Genomic DNA, 18026 nt, shown 5'->3' with positions numbered 1-18026 from the left:
GAGGTCTCTGAACGCCCGCAGCTTCTTCCTTCACGGGAGCACACAGGAGATGAGCCTGGAGAGGCAGGCGAGGGCCACACCCTGCAAGAGGACACCAGGGTTCGGGTCTTTGTCCCAGCAGCAACAGAGAGGCCTCGGTGATGAGTTTCAGGCAGGGTGACATGAATGGAGATGCGTTTTACAACACCTTCAGCTGCGGACTGCTCTTCTGTATCTGGTCTTACTAACTCCCTTCACATTCTCCCCCCACCTCTCTGCCCCCAGGTGTCTGAAGCCTCCTCTCTTTTGAATGTTCACTCAAGGGTGGGGCACCCACATGAAGCAGATTCCCAGAACATCCACAGTCACCCCTCTCCTGGGGAATCTAGAACTTTCTGGATACCTGGTGTCCCACACTTGATGTGTGGGCTAGCCAAGCTGGCTGGAGGCTCCATCCCTACCTTGTCATGATGTCATCGCTGGGCGGCTGAACTTGACATAGCACAGAATTCCACAGCTGAAATGGACAGTGTCATCCTGTTCTGGGCTCCCTTGGGCCAGGAAGCCAGAAATTCTCTCTAATGCATTTTTGATAGGAGGCAACTCTAAAATTTGCTTAGACACTCTCAGGGGTAGGGAACTCACCAGTCCTCAGGTCATGCCATCCATTTTTCTAATTGTGAGAAAATTACTCACCTCATCAACTAAGGGTTTACTTCCATGTCACTCGTTCGCTCATTCATTTATTCATTCTCTAAGCTATGTGCTCAGATACAAACAGGACGCCTGGTCTTTACTAACAAGGTGCTTACATTCTGGAAGGGAGACATTCAACTATTAGAATTAATCCCCCTGTTGTGAGCTCTCAGCTAGCAGGCACCTGTCCTTTTGGGGGCAGTTACCACAATTTCAAAGAAATTTGACAGTCTTCCAGGCCACATCTGTTTCCCTGCTTAACTACAAGCTCCATAAAGACAAGACCCCACTGTTCTTACTCAGTGCTCTAGTCCCAATGCTTGGCACATAGTAGATGCTCAAGAAATATCTGCTGCATAAATGAACATGTGTGTCCAGTGTGTTAAGTCCTAGGGTAGAGTTCTGAGTATTTTAAGACGCCTGGGTCATGGTGATGGCATGAAGAAGAAGACGGAAGGGAAAAAATGGAGGGGGAAATGTCTCTGGGGGTGACACTGCAGCTGACTTTGGAGGGCAAGTCGGAGTTTGCCAGATGGAGCGGGGAAGGGCGTCACGGGCAGAGGAAGTGGCATTTGCATTAGCACAGAGGTGGGAAAGAGTGTTGGCATGTTCCAAGAACTGTAAATAGGCCATGTAATTCCAGTGGTGGGCCCATTTGGGAACGTGGTAGGAAGCACGGCTGGAGAAAATCAATCAATGGAGCTTGAATCAAGAACCTTGCATGCTGGGCCAATGACCTTGAACTTGGTTCTTAAGGCAATGGGGAGCTCTTGCGAAGTGTGGGGCAGCCGTAGTGTGTTTTAGAAAAGGGCCAGGCTGTGCCTGTCTGCATCGGCGTGACTGTGTGATGACCCTGGGGACATCTCTGAGCCTCTTGGGAGGAGGACACAGTCACTCTTCATATAAGGACGACACACCCAACCCAGAAAAGGTGAGGAGAGGAGGAGGAGGAAGGACTTAGGAGGGAGAAGCGTCCTGAGCTGGTTTTCTGGGAAACATCTCTCATTTCAGTCATGTTCTTTTATGTCACTGGTGTACTGGAGCGGAAGTTCACCTTTAATCCTCCTCCCACAAGTTAAGTCAGCCTCCTTGTCATTTAAACCCAGCAGGGCTCAACTAGGCAGAGTCGGCTGGAAATCACAATCTGGGCTTAATACAGCTCTGGCTTCCACTGGCTCAGAGGGCCCGACAGCACCTCGGGCCAGGATTTCCGCCCTGATGAAGAATTGCCCAAGCCCCACCCCAGGGAGCACCTGGCCGTGAAGCGCCAGCCTCTGCCACCACCCCAGGTCTGCTGGGGGAGAGGAAAGGAAGGGGGGGGGTTGGCTGTAAAATGGGAAAGAGCACATCCTATAGAGACCATCTCACTTCATCCTGTCATTTTACTGATGAAACTCCTGAGGCTCAGAGAGGGGAAGTGATTTGCTCACGGTCACACAGCAGGACATCTTGCCCCCAGGCCCCTGCTCTTTTCTTTTCTGTGCATGTGGTAAGTGCGGACAAACTCCCCATCAGTGCGTCTACCTTGGATCTGCCAGTCTACCCTGTCTTCTTTTCATGACCATCCAATGGGATGGCCTGTTACAGGTGGAGTCCACATGTGCTCCAATAGGACATCTTGTTATTTGGGCATCCACTCCAACTGTTGGTACTCTCCCTGTCACCCCACCGACAGTCTGGGAGCCAAGAACCCTTATAAGCCTTGTATGAGCACCTCTAGGCAGAGAAACGGTCTCATTGCCAATATCAGAAACCTGATCTTAATTCCCCAAAGAGGATCGATTTCTCTGGTCAGAACACTTTCCCTCATGCCAGAGTGAGAGGTGAATTGCTGCCAAAGCAAGCCGTTCCTTTTCCCCCTCTTATCTCCTTCTCCCGTCCCAGAGTGTCTGTGCACACAGCTGGGTTGGCTGGTCTGTGGCATCTGGACTAAGCCCATCCCCCCCACCGCTCTTTCCATCTAAAGCTGAATGCAGTATCCCTCCTCACCAGGTCCCTGGAAAGCTCAAGGACCACAGGCTTCCTGTCACAGCCTTGCAGCCCCTTGGTCTCCGAGACCCATCCTGAGTACCACCTTGGTGACCCGCAGGTAGAGGTAATGACCCCCTCCATGTTTCACCCTCACAAGCCCTGGACACCTGCTGTTGCCATGCTTGAGCCTTTTAGGGGGTGTCACAGACCCTTTTGAGAATATTCGGTCCCTTTGCACTAAAAAAATGTACACACATATTGGGCATACTTTCTGCACCTCCAGAAGCCTATCCACCCACTCTCTAGGGATCCAGAGATGCCACATAAGGACTCTGGTCCAGGGCCTGTGGGTACCAGCACACATTGGAGAAGCAGATAAATAAAACTCAGCCACAGACACAAAGACAAGACGGGTAACTAAAATACCAGGTGATACGTCTCTAATCGAAGAATGTACAAAATGCTGAGGGAACATAAGCTGGAGGATCTCTGAATTCTGCTTGATGCGCAAGGTCAGAAGGCTTCACAGAGGAGGGAATGAGTAAGACTTGGCCAGGCAGAAAGGAGGATAAAGGGACATGAGTGAAGCCTATTTCTCCTGCACTGAGGGTGATGGAAATGGCTTTTCTGTAGGCATCTCCTTTGTTTCACACAAACCCCTGGGAGATGCTTAGGGGGTGCCAATCAAGCCCATTAGGCTAGATGAGGAAACAGATCTTTACAGTTTAATGACACCTGGACTTGGAAGCTCCCCCCTGGAGGGAAGAGGGTCCTCCTTTGCATCTCCAGCCTCATGTACCATGCACTGAGCAGGGTTATGTGAATGGCTGTCATCCACAGGCCACTGAGTTAATTGGATGGTTAGAGCTGGGATCTTTCCTCCAAATACCAAATGCATTGCTGAATCACCCTAGACTCCCCTAAACTCTCTGGGCAGCCACTTCCACATCCTTGAAGAGGAGAGTGATGGTGCCATCAGTTGCGGATTGCAAGGCAGGGCAAGTGTGGAATAGATAATGCACTTGGTAGCTTATGAACGACATGCAAACGGAGATGGGCCAAATAGAAGCAACGGTGTCTTTATGTTATCTGCAAGGTTTGTCCGGAAGTTCAAGGTCAAATCCTTTTAATACTCAAAACCTCAAGGCTATGCCACAGCTGGTCTTAGCGCTTCCCTCAGCCCACTGAAGCCAGGCTTCTGCCCCCACTAACTCTGAGGAGGCTGCTTTGGTCCAGGACATTCCTTGGTTCTTTTAAGTCCTCTCACTGCAACATTGGAGGCAGCTGACTATTCTCTCTTTCTTGGATTACTTTCTTCCTTCGGGATCTGGGCACCCCACTCTGCCAGCTTTCTTTATATCTTGCTGACTGCTACTTCTCCAGTCTCGTCACCGGTTTACTTTTCTGTCTCTAAATCTTGAGTGCCCAGGGCCCACACTGGGTGCTCTTCTGTGGCCGCCTCCCTGGGGGGATCATCTCATCCAGGCCCGTGGCTTTGGATCCATCCATACCCTGATGATCCTCAAGGGCAAACTCCTGTCCTGACCTCTCCCCAGGATCCCGGATTTAGCTTCCCCTGCTGCTTTGACCGCTCCATCTCCATGTCTTAGAAGCACTTGGAACGTACCATGGCTGATAAAGAACTCCTTCCATCCTTCTCCTCCGCCTACCCTCCCAGTTTCAGGAAACAGCGCCATCCTTCACATCTAGCTGCGAAAGCTCGAAAGCCAGGAGCCATCCCGAATCTTCCCTTCGCCCCCCCCCCCCACCAACCCTGCCACATGTCAGCAAGCCCTTGGGACTCGACCTGCAAGTCACAGCAGAATTCCTTTGCCCTCCTATCATCTCCACCACCGCCCTCCTGGTCCTCACCAAAGCCACTGCCACCTCCTGCCTGAACTGTTCTAATAACCCTGCTTCCAGCCTTGCCTCCCATGGTCCACTCACCCAGAAGTGACCTTTTAGTAAAGTTAACCAGATCCTGTTACCTCCCTGCTTAAAGCCCTCCAAAGTTTCCTGCTGCCCTTAGAATCACTCCAGACCCAGTTCTCTGGAGCTCAAGGCCTGGCATGAATGGGCTCGCTCATCTGTCTCACCTCATCTCTTAACTCTCCTCCGTTCACTTCATTCCAGCCATGCAGTGGGCTCTCTTTCTGTTCTTTGAACATACAAAGCTTGTTCCCAACATAGGTCCTTTGCATTTGCTCTTTCCTTTGCCCAGAATACTCTGTCTCTGCCCTTTGGCATGGCGGGGTCCTTGTTGCCTTTGAGGTCTCAGCTTAAATGAGAGTCTTTTCCTGACCATCTAATCCCTTTCCATCCCATCATTCTATTATAATTAGATGTACTGCCCTTATCATTATCCGGTATTTTCTTGCTTGTTTATCTTTTTAACCTCTCCCCCACCCCCTGCCAAGGTAAACTACATGAGTTCAGGATCTTGTTCTCTTGTTCCTTGATGCGCCCCCCCCCAGTGCCTAGAACCATCTGACTCAGTAACCACGTGCTGAATTAATGTTGAATGGATGAATGGAGCAGCTCCCTCTAACAGTTTCCCAAACACCAGGACGTGGTCCCTGCCTGAGCCAAGCGCATTATAATCACCTGAGGGAGCTTGTTAAACGTACAAAGGCCCTGAGGCTCCAATCCTGGGGGTTCTGATTCAATAACTGTAAGGTGAGGCTCAGCTACCAGTATGTGTTTACAAGTCCCTCTGGAAATTCTAAGGAGCAGTTAGAGTGGGCAACTGCTGCCTCTTTGCAACCAAACTTCCATTAAAAACCAAGGATTGGGGATGCAATAGTTGCAATTCACACTCTGACCTCTAGAGGGAGCTTAAAGTTGCTCCCATCACTCCACTCCCAGAAGGAGGAAATGTCTGACATGGGATGGATACAATCTACGGTTGAGGGTGGAATAAAAAGATTGCAATGGAACTAGACTCAGAAAGATGTTTGTTCCCTCCTTATGTGTCACTACATTTATTGTACAATCAGCTGTCCTTTGGTGGGCCTTCTCTCTGGTACTTTCTCTTTCCTCTTATGTGACTGGTGTGATAAAATTAGGTATGGGACATTCCTCATCAGGGAAAGCCTGCTCCTTTGGGAGGCTAGGGGCAAGAATGGAGAACTGGATAAGGCAGCTCAGCCGGCTTAGCCCTGGCTCAGGGAAGAAGGCTTCTTGTCTTCCTTAATCCCTTCCTCCTCCAGATCTTGGAGCTGCAAGACCTGTGAGGGGGTAGCAAGGAGCAGCCAGGTTGAAAGGCTGCCAGGACGGGCTCCAAGCCAGAGGGGCCAAAGGAGTGATGCAGCCCAGTTCTCTGGGACTTGGGCCCTAGTCTCTACTCATCACCAAGATTGTACCTGCCTTCTTGCCCTTATGATATCATTAGACTGTAATGTCCCTTTATGATCATCATTTTCCATTTTGTTTCAGACAACAAAACATTGTGAAGGACCGAGACTAAGAGAAAGCCAATGCCAGTAAAGCCATTTTGAAATAGCTTCTGGCTTCAGGGAGAGCTAAGATCCATTGAAAGGACTTAGCTGTGTGATGACCTTCCAAGAATTAAATCCAGTGTGTTCACCAGCAGAACCACATAGCGACAAAGAGGGTACAAGCTTTAAGTATTATCTCTGCCTGTCTGTGCTGGCAAGGCAGGTGGTAGGATGGATCTCAAGGAATCCCATCTTGGTGATCCTCCCACAACACATTCCACTCTTGTTCTATAATCTCCCTCTCTGGATCCCTTGTTACCAAGAGACATGAGAGGACAATGGCTGCCATTTGTTCAACAGGTCCCATCATGAGTTTTTGTTGAGCGGAATAAAAGGATTGCAGTGGGACTGGGCTTGTTAGGTTGCAGACATTATCTCATTTATGCCTACAATGTAGGTGGTTTCATGCCCAATTTCAGATGAGGTTTCTAAAGCAGAAAGATTAGGTCACTGCCTGAAGTCGCATGCCCTGAACAGGTATGCAGGTATTCTGACGCTGACGCTGAAGTCCTCTCTCCCTACCATACCCTTCCCAGCCTCCAGGCTTAATCCTTTTTCTAATGGTTCAGAGCAGCCATAAACCCTCCCTGCCGAGGCAACCAGCAGAGCCCTAGGGCGGGAGCTCGCCCCGGCCAGGTAGCATCATGGAGGAGGGATCTCCACCATTAAACAAACACTCAGGCACACGTTCCCCACAACATGAAAGAGACGAGATAAGGGGCTCCTGAAAGTGGTGGCGTTATCACTCTTTGTAGATCTCCTTCTCTCTCTCCTTGCTCTGTGGCTGTCTTTTCTGTGGCCTTGTAACCTGAGCGCAGCGCAACTCTTGGGAACAAATTGTGAAGGAAAGAGACGAAACAAAGGAAAGAGGATAAAAACTGCTGTGAAAGGTTAAATTCCCAGGATTCTCCGTGGCTGTTTAATGGGTTTCTATGATATAAACAGACCTTTGGCTTTGCCTGTTGGGCAGGTGACCTCCAAGTAAATGAGCTTAGACAGTGTTCCCTAATAAGAAATGTTCCTTTTTTTCCGTACTCCACAAAGCCCCCTGAGTATACAAGGACTCACACTCACTCCCCAAGACAGATACGATCAGCTAGACACAGATGCCCACCTGAAATGGCAGTGGGCTACCTGGCATGGTCTGTCAAAACGTGTGTCTGTACTTCCACCTCTAACATTTGTTCATGTAACAAATATTTACTGAGATGACTCTCCACTAGGCGTTGTTGATATAATGGGGAAAAGACGTGGCCTTTGTGCTTGAGATGCTCACGGCCCAGTGGGCAGACAGATGTTTTGACATAATGAGGTAAGAGCTGGAGTATAGACCCTCAAAGAGGAATCATGGAGGAGGACGTGTCTACAACTTTCTGCAGAAGTCAGGGAAGGCAACATGAGCTGACACAGTCTTTTTGGATGGCCTCAGTGTCTTCATCTGAAAAACAGGCTTAACAATACTACCAACCTCAGTGCCAACATGAAAATGAAATGCAGCCATATATGTACAGCCCTCAATCCAGTGCCCGGCACAGAGTAAGGGCTCAATAATGTTAGTCACTCAGATTAGTATTAGCAGAATTACTGAATGAGTCCCCAAATTTAGGTGTAAATGGATAGAAATGATTAAGTAGAGGATATTATTTATCATTCGTTTTCTATAACCAGGTCCCAACCTTAATGCTAGAATAGTTTGGTTGTTAGGCGACTGCCTCCTACTGGCCAAGTGTGGAATTGCATCCCTACTCTATTAGCTGCTGTATATTTTCTAGGGAAAAAGGAAAGGTATGTGCCTGAGCTCTGAAGAAGCCCAGGAAACTCAGATCTGGGAGGGGAACCCATGCAACAGTGAAGAGAACGTGGGAGATGGTGAAAAGGCTGTGAAGCATCCTTAAGTTGAACAGGGCTTTGATAGATGACTATGATACCAGCACCTCAGGGGCCTGAAAACTTTCTTGACATCTTCTCTATGTTTTCAAAGAAATCTTTTGAGAATGATAATCCCTCTTCCAAACGCCCATTCCCCGCAATCCAATGATGGCAGGTTACACAACAAATAAAATTCATTTTTCTGAAATTCACTTTATGGTGAATTTGCCTAGAAAGCTGGCTCATGAGCAGTCACTTTCATTCCCTTGCCAGGAAAGTACAGTACATTCCAGGGAGGGGCCATAAAATTTTTTTTCAAATATTTACAGCAGGCTGTCCAATAGAACTTTATGTGATGATGGAAATATTCTATACCTGCTCTGTCTAATATGGTAGCCACTAATCATATGTGGCAAGTCTGACTGAGGAAACAAATTTCTAATTTAATTTGATTTAATTAAATTTAAACAGCTATATGTGACAAGTGGTTACCATATTGGTCAGCACAGACCCAGGGGCTCTGATCATGTCCACTTTCTTGAGTCTCTTCTAGAATTTTGTCATCTTTTTCTATAATTTGGCCTGACCATGGGGCCAGGTGTCCAATGTGCAGGCCCTGGCCACTTCCTCCTATTTCCCTGCCCACCTACCCCATCCCCAAGGGGTCCATAGGCCAAGACCTTCCCAAATGTTGAGACAGTGTTCTTGTTAACCCCGAGGGGGTGATCCCTTTTGCTTCACACAATTCCATCAGCTCCCCCAATTTACCCAAAGAATCCAATCCACTTGCTTCTGAAAGCTTAGGATGACCCCATTGCTAAGATAATGTCTTTAGGACCAGAGGGGAGGCTGCTGGGCTTGACACATGTTTTGGGTCATTTTGTGCCCACTGGGCTGAGTGGGCAGAGGTGGCCTCATCACAATGCCCTGCTTTTCCCTGCTAAAGGGATTGGAGACGCAGCCCTGGCTGGACCTGTGTAATCTATTCATTTCCTTCCAAGCCGGGCTCTGTAAGCTCTTTCATGAAGGACGGGCAAAGGAAGCCGGGGAGGGAAGCAAACACACGTACAGAAAACAAACAACGCTCGGCAGCTCCCTGTTTGGGAGGGTGGGCAGCTGGGGGAAGACAGAGATGGGGGGACGAAGCTGTGGGGGCTTGTCTGGGGGGGATCCAGCTGGGGAAGGAGACTGGGGTTTCCACTGCTGCTTCTCCCACACCCTCCAGAAGCCCTGCCCTGGCTTTGGCTCCTGGAGCCCCCGTCTCGGTAAGCTCTTCTCTCTCCATTCAGCTGGCTCCTTGGGAAAAGAGGTGATAGGTGTCAGAAGGCCAGAGTGGCAGCAGGCAAAGAGAGAACTGGCAGCATGGCGCCATTTCCCTGCAATTTGCTTCCGTCCTCTGCCCCATCCTCACCATCAGAGACAGGGCATGCAGGGCTCCCCTGGTCCCAGGGAGAGTACCACGTCGGCTGAGCCCACTTCTTCAGTCCAGCTACAGAATGAAAAGGGCCCAAGTATTTGGCTCCAGTGGGCAATTTGCATGTGATTTGCATACATCTGCATCCCCACCCCCCCCCATTCCAGACGCTCTCAGTCAAAGGATGTGAAATGAAATAAAATAAATTAATTAGTGCAGCCTACCATAGCCTGATACGCAGGGCCTGACACCCGTAAGAGACTTAACTGACGCTTAAAGCGATCAATGTGATCGCAGGCCAGGATGGAGACGGGGTGGGGGGGGGCAGTGAACGAGGGTGCTCAACACTGGGGCAGAGAAGGGGAAGGGGAATCTGTCTGCACTGGAAGCTGGGCATCTCGTCCTGCCCCAGCCACGTCCCTGGTCTTCAGAGAACACAGACGTGAGCCATGCGGAAGCCTGCTCTTGGTTTCCTACACCTCGGTCTGGCACTGCTGTGGCCCCAACCCTGATAGCTACTTCTGCAGGGAGATTTTCACTACTGATGAGGGAACATTTGATTTCAAACAAGAGTGAAGAGAGTTGCTTCAAAGGATGGGAAGGCAATGAGATGCCTATTGGTATTTTCCTGTTTCCAAGCTCCCTCCCACCTTCACTCCTATCAACTGTTCCCATTGGGTCTCTGTATTTCTCTCAGCAGGTCTCTCACTACCCCTCACTCAAGGTTGAGGAAGAGACGCAGTACCATCCTCAGCAGTGAGCTGGAGTTAATTTATCCCAGTCCTTCTGCCAGGTGCTAATGAGATGCTCACAGCGTGTGTCAGCCAAGCAGTTCCCGTATCATGTACATACACCTCTTAGTGATTCAGTTCATGGCACTAGTTAACATATGCCTTGAATTTCTCTAGGTCCATTGATTTATCCAGGGTGGAAACCTCTTCTAAAGCTGGGGCCCTGTGGGGATCCAAATGTCGGAGGTGATTCTAAGTAGGAGGGGCTACAATGCTACGATGAAGAGCAATGATGTGGGTTAAAAGGAGCCCAGGTCACCGCACCCAGCAAAATGGCAGCGACCAGCAAATGATGAATCAAAGGCCAAGAAAGCAAGAAGGAACGGTAACTACCGGATGCTTCAAAGCAAGACCGGACCAACAGCAAGGAGGCTGAGGATCCCAGTTCCGAGTCAAGGCGTTGAATGGTGAGCACTCCCCAGCAGGATCTTCTAACGCTGGGTTTCCCTGCACTGCACCGCGGGCATGGCAATGGCTTGAAGGAGCAAAGGAACCAGTTCTAGATGCCTCATCAGCAAGCTGCGCCCACCCAACCCTCCACCTTCCACCTCCTCTCCCCACCCCCCACCCCCTACTTCCACGCTCCTTCCAGAGCAGTGACACTTGACTGTGTCACCCATTGGTTTCACTTGAAGAAAGGGCAACACAACTTACAAAGCTTAGGGAAGTGTTGGTTTTAGATCAGGGGCCGGCAAACTAGGGCTGGTGGACCAAATCAGCCTACAGCCTGTTTCTGTATGACCCGTGAGCCAAGAACGTTTTTTTACCTTTTTCAGTGGTTGAAAAAATAAAAAAGGAGAAGTAGATTTTGTGACACGTGAAAATTACATGAAATTCAAGTGTCCATGGATAAAATTTTATGGGAACCCCGCCATGCCCTTCCAGTCTGTGGCTGCTTTCACACTATAACAGAGCTGGGTAGTTGTGACAGAGACCATATGGTCCCCAGAGAGGAAAATATTTACTATCTGGGCCTCACCGAAAAATTTTGCCACCCTCTGTTGTAGCTCATGGAAGAGGAGCTCTCCGCCTAACCCGTTCCCCAGATGGCGGCGGTACCTTGCTCTGTGCAAACCTGAGTGCGGCATTGCAAGAAAGTCAATGCCAACTGGACCTCCTCCTGAGCCCAGCCAGCCCCGACTCCCTTGCGGCAAAGGGAGACCAGGCTGGGATGCCCAGTCCAGACACATAGAAATGTCTATTGGTGGCTAAAAAGGCCAACACTTGTTTCTGTGACCCAAAGCTGGTTCTCCTGTTGCCAACACCTGGGCCTTGGGCAGGTGGGCATATGCTCATCTTTATCAACATCCCATCTCAGACCTCCTTAGACCTTGGGGTGCCAGACACCTGGAGTAATCCTATGGGTAATCGGATTAGAAGGCAGACTATGTCTGTAATTTGATTTTTAAGAAGGCAGGAAGCTGTCCTGTTCTCTCTCCTGCGAAAAACATTACCCAAATCCTCATGCCCCAAATTCCACCCTTCAGTGCTCTTTAGTTACACTGTAATCAGAGCCTGCAGCATTCTTAGTAACTAATACTAGGTACTACTGGGGTTTCCTGAACATAAGGGCATGTTGGTGACACAAAAGATGCCAGAACGAGATAGGTACTGAGGGCAGAAGAGAAGACTGGGCAAAAGGATCTTCAAGGAGGGTTTCAGCAGAGGATGGGGACCTGGCCGAGAGCACAGGACAGCTCAGGGCTGGTTAGGGCTGAGTACATAGCCAAACCCGTGAGGGTCTCCAGAGAGGCTCTGGGGGCTCTACCCTCAGCCCTGGCCATACGTATAGAGGGGACAGTGGGGGTGACTTACCCGGTACCACACGACCTCACGCATGCGGCCATCTGTCTTGAAGTTACACTTCAAGGTCACAGCATCACCAGCCACCACGGGTGGGAGAGGCTCAATGTTGACAGTCAAGTAGCCTATGGAAGAAAGGAGATGGGGTGGTGAGGGCACGAGCTGATCTGGAGGGTTGGGCTGACCGGTGGGGTGGGGGAAGGAGCCGGCACAACGGTAGGGGGCGCTGTTCGCACTGTAGTCTGTGTGAATGGTGATGGTGGGCCTGAGTGGGGTTCATCATCCTCTTCTACCTTCTCACTGATGCCTCCCTTTTCGAGAAACTTCCTGGCTCCCATGGATCCCTCCAATCCTGAGAACACTTCTTCTTGGGATGAACTGTCCCATGAAAGTAGGACTGGTTGGCACCTGGAGGAAGCGCCTCAGTGTATCTCTACAAGATATCCCAGAGAAACGGGTCTGTGGTCCAACATTGCACCTCCATCCCCGCTTTTAGAAAGTCGCAATGTGCATAAGCTTTGTAGGAAATGTACACGCTGAAATGCATCTAATCCAGTGTCTCCAACTGTATTTGAATATGGGTGCTTGGCCGTCCCTTAAACCCCATCAGCATCTCACTCAGCCAGGGTCCCTGGAACATCGGGATATGGTGTTCTAGGCACCCATACCCCTCCATTCCCAGCCTCATAAAATTACTCCTGGTGAGAAGGGAAGAGAGAGCTGGGAAACTGCTGTTTGCTTCCTGAACCCCCAAATCTCCCATCAAGCTCACCCTGCCGCCCAAAAGGATATGTAGTTCCAACCCTGGGCCATGGCGGTGGTGATGGTGGGGGGGGGGGCGGTGATAACGGGCTGACTGCCTGGGAAGGAATCTCAATTGTCTGCAAGCACAGATGATGCTTCTCACCCACCAGCTGTCCCCGGAATCCCTGCCCAACTCCCAGGAGCTGCGGCGGTTCTCCTGGTAGATACACCCCGGGCAACACTGATGCCTTCACACCAAAGTCCAGCCTGCTGAGTCCTCTGACCCACCCCCTCTGCCTCCCAGAGCCCCACCCTCAGGGCGTGGTGCCCACTCCAGCTCAATGGGGGACCTCATTGTTGGGCTGATCATCCAGGCTCATTGGATGGGCTTGCTGGTGGCTGATGTCCAGCCATTGATCTAATGGATCAATCCAGTCTGATTGTCTTAATGAGAAAACTAGCCAGAATGGATTTGGGGATTTCAGTTGTGCAGGCAACCTAAGCAGATGGAGCCCAGGGGTCTGACCCCTGCCTGGAACTTAATGGTTACAACACTCTACGGAAAAAGAAGAAAGAAAGAAAGAAAACAGAATCAACCTAGAGGGGGATCAATTTGGAAGCTGGAGGCAGACTTGACCTGTGCGATCCAAGGCTTCAGGTCCCAATACCCAGGGTAAGGGGGTAAACTCGGGGCTCAGCCCCAGGGGGCCCCTAACTTAGACCGCAGGTCAGGCTTGCAGGGAGCCCCACAGAAAACACTTGGCCCATGAGAGCAGTGATCAAACGAACCAGAAGGAAGGACCCATCTTCTGCCCCCTCCTCTCCTCATTCATTCTGCCCCAGAGTTTGCTCCCACCTGCTCTGAGCAGGCCCCGGGCAGGAAGCAGGATGGCTTGAGCATGGCCCTGACCTCCAGGAGCGTACAGTGGAGGGACAGATTCACAACACGATTCACTAAGCCGGCGAGGGTAACGGTAGGATTACGGTGAGGGACTGGGGGAGGGGAGAGGGGAAACCTGGCCCAGCCTGGATGATTAGAGAAGTCCCTAAGCCCAGCCAGTGCCGAACCATGACAAACAAGGAGGCCACTTGCAGGGGGATGAACCCCAATGGGAGGAGGGACGCTGGGGAAAGCCAAGTCAAGTGTGAAATAGTAATAATGGCTCACATTTCCATGGCGTTCACTGTGCCAGACACTGGGCTCCGTGCTTAATACACACTCACTCACTTAATTTTCACAACAATCCTAGGAGAAAGGAACTAGTATTATTCCGACTTTCCACGGGGAAACAGAGAGGCGAAGTAACCTGCCAAGATCACACAGCTGTAAGTGGCAGAGCTGGGATTCAAACCCAGACCTTCTGGTTCAATTATGGCCGCCATGCTACACACAGCTAAGGATGGAAGAGGTGAGAATGGGCCAGCAAACATTTCCCATCCAGCCCTGGGAAGGATGGGAGTGTGTTGCTGGGGGATCATGGCAGGAGACCAGGGCCTGATCCCCTCTGCTACGGTTCCCAGCCTTGGGATGACCCCCCTGCCGCCACCCACCTTTCCAGCAGGGCTGGGAGGCGTGTCTCACCTTTGGAGCTACAGCTAAGATGAGCATCCTCTGTCCAGATGGCTGAGGAGCTCACGAACAGAGGACGGCCCCTCCCACCAGAAGGAGATGGGAAGGACACATTTTCAGATGTATAAATCTTCCAGCCAGCCCGAGGCGGGTGCAGATGGTGCGTGTATGTGAGGCGGGCCAGGGCGGGATGCCAGCTTGCAGGATCACCGTTTCTTGGCGAGCCCTGAGGCAATCACAGGTGCGAGTCTGGTGGGCATTGGAGGAAGCGGTGGAAACTCCGGTGACTGGTGGTCGTGCTGGGAGCCCCAACAGGTGTAGCAGGTGCCTGGGGCACAGGCTTCACAGGGGCAGGCCTGGGCGAGAGCAGAGAAAGCCCACTGCATAGCAGGGAGAGGAGGTCCTCGGGATACCGGCAGAGGAGAATTAAAAGGTGGGGGCATGAGGGTGGTTCTGACGCCTTAAGACAGCATTTTCTGGGTTGTTTAGAGAATGAGCTGCTAATAGATGTATCAGGCAACAAGATTTCCATTATTAACTAAGTGTGAGAAATTTTGGTTTAAACAAAATTAAACACGGTCCTTCCCTTCAAAATGTCTCAGAAACTTTCTCTCCTTCCTTCTATCCGTCTTGCCTTCTTCCGTACAAATTATTGAGAATCTATTCGGTACCAGGTACTGTTCCAGGCACTAGGGATACAACAGTGAAAACAGGCAGGTCCTGTTCTTTGCAGCTGATGATCCAGCAGAGGAGATGATAATCAAAGGAACAAACGATGGGAAATATGTCAGGTGGTGATAAGTGTAATGAAGAAAAGCAAATCAGCGTAAAGCGAGGGAGAGTAATGGGGGAGGGGTTGCTCTGGACAGGGCACGACCCAGGAGGCTCCCTTGAAAGGGCCAGAATAAAGGAAAGTGTGAGCCATGTGTGACTCTAGAGGGAGAGAATTCCAGGTGGAAGACGCCACATGTGCAAAGGCCCTGAAGCTGGAGTGTGCTTGTGATTCTCCAAACTTGGGCGGTGGTGGGAAACTTTTCTGTAACATTGTACACTCTGGAGCCCATTGTACGATTAGAACCAGGGCCAGCACGAGGGTGGGGCAAGCGAGGTGCCTCAGGTGCCAGGTTTAAGGAGGCCCTCACTCCCACTGCAGGACCCTGAGCCTCATTTGCCTCTTCCTAGTTCCCACCCTGCTAGAGTCCTTTGGAACGAACACTAAGAAACACCTCTCTTGGGAAGTGACTGTGTCTCTCATTCCCGAGGTCCCCTTACTTGAAGTCACAGAGGGAGGGGGATGGGGGTGAATCTGCCAGGCCACAGAGCAGGCAGGAGACCTCAGCTTTAAGGACTAAAACCTCCTTCCCTGGGCGCATGGTACTTTCTAGTTTTCCCAGAACTTTCACTCCCATTTTTCCATCGGCTCTTGGAACAGCCTGCGCGTGACTTCCTCGTAAGATGCTGCGATTACTGCGTATGTCGCACTGGCGTATAATTGTCTGTTTGCACATCTGCCTCTCCTTCTGGGATGTGAGTTTCATTAATATCAGTAGAGTATTAAAATAAGAATATAAGTGCTGCTTTTTTGAGCTTTCTTCTGGGCGGGCAGTCTCAGTGCTCATGTCACCCTGTGAATATTTCTGTCACAAAGGAGGAATGGCAGTTCATTGGGGTGAAGGGCCTGGCTCAATACTGCTGCCATGTAAGCAGCAAAGCTGGGATTTGAACCCAGATCTGTCCGAGTTCGAGCGAGGCCAAGCTGCCCACCACGTTTGCTACTGCCGGAGCAGAGTCATGGGACTTGCTGAGGTCATGTGAGGATTCTGGGGGTTGCCCGCCATTGGCCGCTGCATTGATTGTATCTTCATCAGACGCCTGGCTCTCAGATGGGGTAGATGATGATGGAGAGATGGAGACTGCAGACACAGAGGTCCGGGGTGAGATCAGGTCCCAGCGAGGGATGTGGGCAGAGGGGAGACCCCACTCCCTCCAGGCTCGAGAGCCTCACAGTGAACTGTGGGATGCCTGGACCTTTCCTACCCAAGGCCAGGACAAGCCTCAGGCAATGCATGGGCTCTAAGTCTTGGGTTTGGAGGTAGGATCACTGGCCGGGGGAGGGAGGGAGAAGCAGGTGGCAGGGTGATTTTCTGACATACGTACCAGGCAAGGATTGCATCAGTCCTAGTCAACACCTGGATCACAGGTGAGAACTCACCTTCCCAGAAACAGACACACAGGAGAGGGGATAACAAGAGGTCATGGCCAAGGAGTTTTTTGCAAAAGAAAAACACAGGGAAAGTTCTCCTCTAGGTCTAACATTCCTCCAGCTCCTTTTTCACAAAATCCCATCATCTTCCGAAGATTCCGTGTTGGTTCTTTCTCTGAAAATACCCTCCCCCTCACTTTCCTTGCTTCTCCCACCCACATGCTTCCAACAAATCTGAAGTCAGTTATCTGGTTCAAGTTACTCGCCCCACCACTCAGTCTTGACCTGGGCAAGTTATGTGGCCTCCACGGGACTCCGTTTCCCCGTGTGTAATGTAGACGTGGGAACGGTCACAGGGTCCAACATGGTGAAGCATGTTCTAGGAGTTTGTTCATCCCGAGCCCTGCCCACAAGGGGGCACCCCTGAGCAGGGTGAGGCATCCCCGTGCGTCCTCGTCCCCAAGTCCCCTGATTTCCCCCCAGTCCCCACCGTCCAGCTGAGGAAGGACGGTCCTGGGATGGAAGTGGGAAGAGTGGGGTCTGACATTGGAAGCTGGTCAAGGAGTAGGAGATTCAGAAATGTCCAGCTCAGCCAGACATCCCATCTGGACTGGGACCAGAGCCAAAACACCCACCAGAAATCCTCTCTACAAAGCAGAGGATAGAAGACCAAAGGGAGGAGATCCAAAAAGCCCCCTGCTGCCAGGATCCCTGAATCAAGCCCCTGGGCTGGTGAGAAGGGGCCGCTGAGCAGGCGGGGGTGGGGAGAGATGGGCTCATCCACCAGCCAGGAGGCAGTGAATCCAGTCGGAAGAGCACAAGAAACGTGAGCTGCGGGCTCAGCTGTGCTGCCAACCAGCTCTGGCACCTCCGGCAGGTTGCCCCTCTCGCTGGGCCTCAGTTTTCACATCTGCAAAATGAAGGGTGAACTGCATTTTCGGGGTCTTCCAGCTCTGATCAACCCCATGTCGGATGTTAACTGAGCCTGAATCCTGACGCCATCGTTGCCTATACAACTCAACGCCATTTCTCCGGGAAGTGAACCTGTCAATGAATCAGCCACCAGTTAAAGATGGAGCTCTGTCTTTCTCGGCATTAAATTTGCCACCAATCAGCCTCGATGCATGAGCCCCGCCCCCCGCCCCCACCAAGCGCCCTATGGAGAAGCAGGATCAGGAGTGGAAATGGATTCGCCTTAACTAAGCAGTTCGTTATCCTGAATGGGGCCATCACTCTCCCCCTCTATCTCTGACAGCAGTTACACCGCTCCTGTTAAGGTACCTTTAGCAAAATCGCAGGCAGTATTTAGGAACCAGGAACCCTCCCAATGTGGTGATGACAAATAGTTCCTCTATCTGGAAACTCTCTTTGCAATATCCCAGCTTCACTCCTTTCCCTTTTTCCAGCTCAGGGAGGGTGTTTCTAGAGGGTTGGCTCATGTCTGGCCCCAGGCTAGACGGTGGTCAGAGAGGGTTTCCATGGGAGGGGT

The 18026-nt window shown here is 51.0% G+C and overlaps 1 protein-coding gene across 1 annotated transcript in view; it reads right to left on the bottom strand.

Annotated features, from left to right (window-relative positions):
* The window catches only part of IGSF21 (immunoglobin superfamily member 21), a 246123-nt gene that overhangs the window by 127463 nt on the left and 100634 nt on the right, over nucleotides 1-18026 (bottom strand). Inside the window, exon 2 of the mRNA XM_036828283.1 lies at nucleotides 12033-12144. Coding sequence (XP_036684178.1) covers nucleotides 12033-12144 — 112 coding nt within the window. The remainder of the gene's footprint in view (nucleotides 1-12032; nucleotides 12145-18026) is intronic.

This window comes from Balaenoptera musculus, chromosome 1 (genome assembly GCF_009873245.2).
Source record: "Balaenoptera musculus isolate JJ_BM4_2016_0621 chromosome 1, mBalMus1.pri.v3, whole genome shotgun sequence".
NCBI classification, from domain to species: Eukaryota; Metazoa; Chordata; class Mammalia; order Artiodactyla; family Balaenopteridae; genus Balaenoptera; species Balaenoptera musculus.
This window is presented reverse-complemented; position numbering and strand designations above follow the sequence as displayed.